Raw genomic sequence first — 4,563 nt, 5'->3', positions numbered from 1 at the left:
CCCATTCCCTCAAATGGACACCGACACAGAATTCGAAATCGAGGACGCCTCCACCGCCGGCGACGATCTCGACGCCGACGGATTCCCAATCTCCGGCGACGAATCGGAACCGAAACCTCCACCGATCGAAGATCCTCTCGACGAATCCAGCAGCTTCGCTTCGGATTTCTACCGATGCGGCTCGGACTGGTCGCGCTTGATCGAGAAGAAGGAGAGCAAAAGCCTCGTGCAGAGGGATCTGTTTCAGGTGTGGGGGATCAAGAAGCCGGCGATGGCGGAGGAATCGAAGGCTAGGGTTTCGTCGTCGAACCAGAGAGATCTGTTTGAGGTTTGGGGGATCGAGAAACCTAGGGTTTCGGTGCCAGCTCGAAAGAGGGCGAGGAAGGAGGATGGGAATGGGAGTGGATTCGGCCGGGCTCGTTCTTGCCCCTTCTACAAGAAGATTCCAGGTTTGACAAATTTTTTCCCCCGCAAGCTTAAGTAATTTCTTGTTAACTCGGGAATAGTATTTGGAAAGAACAATCTATACCAATATTTGAAACAAAGATGAAATCTTTTCTACAATTGAACCTGGGAATTTGGTTCTAAGTGCAATTTTAAACGGTTGAGAAAGCAATTGCGAAATAGTGAACTAAAGGAGAATGACATGTTAGATATGAATATGTACTGTAAAAATATTTGGAGAAAGAACACTTTTTATCAACATCTGAATTCAGAAGAAAGATGTCTTATTTGCTGTGATTTTAGTTTCTACTTGATGTTCTCATGCTCAAAGACACATACTTTTTATGAATTTGTTTTTTAAACTCCTGATGCTTGCAGGCACACCGTTTACTGTAGATGCTTTCCGGTATGGATCCGTTGATGGGTGCTCGGCATATTTTCTCAGTCACTTCCACTATGATCATTATGGTGGCTTGAGCAAGAAATGGTCCCACGGTCCAATATACTGTACTCCACTCACAGCTCGCTTGGTGAAAATGTGTCTTGGGGTAAATCCACTGTAAGAACTATATTGATGGCTTGTATAACTTTCCCATGGTAGCGTGAGAAGTAATGATTATATATTAACAATAGGGCGCAGACCCTACCAGACACTAATCCAGACCCAATGTATCTCAACAAACTTAAACATCGTTTTATTTCCAAGCTACTTCTAATAGCGCATGATTTTAGTTCCATTTGTTACATAAAGATAGCTGGAAGTAAACTTTGTTAAATACTTCATAGAGCATTACATTGTCAACTCCATCCCGTTGGTTAAAGACTTAGATGGTAATGATGGACATATTGGCGTTTTTTGAGATTTAAACAATTCTCACTATTGGTATGTCACCATCACAGCCACATTTGTCCGTTGGAGCTTGACATTGAACATGATATTGAGGGAATCAAAGTGACAATGTTGGAAGCGAATCATTGCCCTGGTGCAGCCTTGATTCATTTTCGTCTGAGAGATGAGCGGACATATCTACACACTGGAGATTTTAGGGCTTGTAATCTGATGCAGTCACACCCTCTCCTTGCCAGTCAGCATATCAATGTTCTTTACCTGGATACAACATATTGCAACCCCAGATACAGGTAAAATCTAACTATATATTTTTTATATTAATTACTCTCAGTTATTATTGAACATGGCTTTACCTAGGTTTCCACCTAAAGAAGATGTCGTGAGTTTTGTTGTGCGGATTACTCGTGACTTCATTGCAAAGCATTCAAAAGCCCTGATTGTTGTTGGAGCCTACAGTATCGGCAAGGAGCAAGTTTATATTGCTATTTCACATGCTTTAGGGGTAGGAATGTCATGTCTTTTTTTTATTATACTATTAAAGCATCCATCTATGTCATTGTTCATGTTTCTTCTCATAAAGTCCTGCATGATTTTCTACAGAAATTTAGGGCTTTTTAGAGTTCTATTTTGGCTAAAAATCAGAAAACCCTATTAGTTTGGACTATTCAGATAACTCCCCATATATAACATTTTATAAATCATCCAAAGATAGGGGGGGGGGGGGGTTTCAATATATAACCTTTTATTTTGTTAGCTAGCCTTTTCATATTGCAGAAATGGCCTCCACATATTATTTGCTATTGGGTTCAGTGTATTTAGAATTTATAATGTGGGCTAACTTATTTGAGTTTAGGGACTTAGTATTACAAAGTCATGTCTTTGGAATCGTGTAGGCTAAAATCTCACTTGAGATTTTACAGTGAGATAAAACTTGCATTCTGATTGATAGTTTAGTCATTTTTTGATTGATGGTTTATTAGCTATGTTACCCTGAATACTTCTATCATGAAGCAGTACAGGTACCCAACATGTTCCCATACCCAAACTTCATGGATACTCCTTGAATATATGCATACATTTATCATGACATGTATTCAATTATATGGTATATGTTTTACTTTAAAACACTTCTTGGATGTATAGCGTTACACTTCGCATGCATTTCTTGAAACTAGTTAGATGTACCCAAGTTCAAAACTATAAATTTAAAGGGTTGTTTTTGTGTCTAATTCAAAATTGATTAGTTTCTGATTTATAATAATCAAATAATAAAATAAGCTTAAAAATGTGATAGGAATTTTAATTTTAATGACACATGAAGTAAAAAACAATAATAATCTCATGTAAATTATTAATATATATAGCATTGTCCCCATAACCCATATTTTACATTTTTTCGGTGTCCTGTACTCGCACCTGTCATGCAACTTAGTTTATTAGGAGTCCATTGGCGTGTGTTGTTGTGTGGATGTGTGCCTAGGCTTGTTTGGATTGAGGGGAATGAGGGTGAAGGGAAGTTAGGGGAACCATTCACCTCCATTCACCTTGTTTGGGAACACTTGGGAGGTGAAGTTAATTCACCTCCATTCACCTTGGTTCACCCCCTAATAGTATAAAAATTGTTACCCCCAAATTGGGGTGTAACCAAGGGGAAGGGAATTCCCTTCCCTTCCCTTCCCTTCCCTTCACTCAGTTTCCCTTAACTTCCCTTCACCCCCTACGAATCCAAACAAGACTGTTATCATGGCTCTTCTTTAGATGATTAGAGCTTTGACTATGCATATGCTTGTGCAAGGACTATATGACCTATCTCCAGTTGTTCCTTTTATACTTTCGTTGTTTTTTCTATTAGGTTAATTAACGAGTCATGACTATATCCAGCTCCCCATATACACAAATTCTTCAAGGAGACGGATCTTGCAATCTTTTGGTTGGCCTGAGTTGTCTGGGAAACTTTGTACTTGTGGGGACAGCTCTGCCCTGCATGTTCTTCCTCTTTCTTCCTTGAGGCATGAGGTTTGGTCTTTTAATTTTCCTCTAGTTCTTAGAGAATGTTACCTGCTATCATTTCATTAGTAAGGGCCATATTGTAGAACCTGTTGGATTATATGAAGACTTACAAGCAGCGATTCACGGCAGTGTTGGCTTTTCGACCAACAGGTTGACAACTCACATAATTGATAATCGTCGCAGTTGCATCTGCATATTGATGTTTTCTGAGTTTTCTACTTTATGATATATCTAGGTTGGACATACTCTCAGAATACTGGAAACCAACTAGATCTAATCAAACCCACCTGTAAAGGCAACATCACTATATATGGTAAGCCTTTCTTAAGCTTTTCCCTTTTGTAACAGTAAGCCTCTTATGTAACAGTAGTTGAACTGTTCAGACTTTATAGAGTTTTTTTTTCTTGACATGACACTTAGACGTATATTTCATCCTCTTATTTTACTACTCTCTTGATAAATCTTAGCAACTCTAGGTTTTATAGGTGACTAAACCCCTTTGATTTGATGAATAAATAAACTGTCTTTCAAAACTCAATAGACAAGATTTTTGCTAAGAACATGTCCTTGTGGCCTTGTTATTCCTTTGTCCTGACCCTTCTCTCTTTTCTTTTCCTTTCTTCTCCTTAAGTTGACATTGAATTGTTACCATATCAAACATATTCACATCTTTCTTGATCCTTGCTTGCAAGCAGGTAAGCTTTATTTTCTGAATGGATGTTACATGAACTTTCAGCAAGTGCAAGACACTTGTATTTTCTACATCTCTTATGCTAAGGCATAAATGCGTCGTATCTGCAGGGGTTCCTTATAGTGAGCACTCAAGTTTCCCAGAGCTCGAAAATTTTGTGAAGGTATGATAACCAAATTCTAATTTGTTCCTAATTTCTTATCCGCGATCTGATATTAACATTTTTTCCCTATCCTTTAGTTCCTGAGACCTGACAAGATCATTCCTACTGTGAATGTTGGAAATGCTGCTACACGCGATAAGATGCAATCCTACTTCCGGGAATGGCTGAAAGCTTTATGATTGCTTGTAGCTTTCACCAGTACACAAACTCTTCATCTGCTTTCTTTGGAGTGTCGAAACTGCTATAGGGTTCAACTTCTCCATGACCTATTGATGCATTTTTTGTGTTATCTTCATGGTGTAGAAATTGAGAGCCTCTCAAGTCATTGTAGCGCAAGAGCTGGAGCACTGAAGGGATGATGCAGGATAAATATTAGTCATCATCCAGCTGTAAGAACTTCCTCAA

The 4,563-nt window shown here is 38.8% G+C and overlaps 1 protein-coding gene across 1 annotated transcript; it reads left to right on the top strand.

Annotated features, from left to right (window-relative positions):
* LOC109824638 (DNA cross-link repair protein SNM1) lies at nucleotides 1-4,557 on the top strand. Its single transcript, XM_020391269.1, has 9 exons — nucleotides 1-449; nucleotides 823-1,003; nucleotides 1,345-1,584; nucleotides 1,652-1,796; nucleotides 3,176-3,310; nucleotides 3,388-3,454; nucleotides 3,540-3,617; nucleotides 4,106-4,158; nucleotides 4,236-4,557. Exons 1-9 carry the CDS (start codon nucleotides 14-16, stop codon nucleotides 4,335-4,337), a joined length of 1,437 nt encoding a protein of 478 aa, XP_020246858.1. The 5' UTR covers nucleotides 1-13; the 3' UTR covers nucleotides 4,338-4,557.

The sequence above is a fragment of the Asparagus officinalis genome, chromosome 9, assembly GCF_001876935.1.
Source record: "Asparagus officinalis chromosome 9, Aspof.V1, whole genome shotgun sequence".
Taxonomy (NCBI): domain Eukaryota; kingdom Viridiplantae; phylum Streptophyta; class Magnoliopsida; order Asparagales; family Asparagaceae; genus Asparagus; species Asparagus officinalis.
The sequence above is the reverse complement of the archived record's forward strand: the minus strand, read 5'-3'. Positions and strand labels throughout refer to the sequence as shown.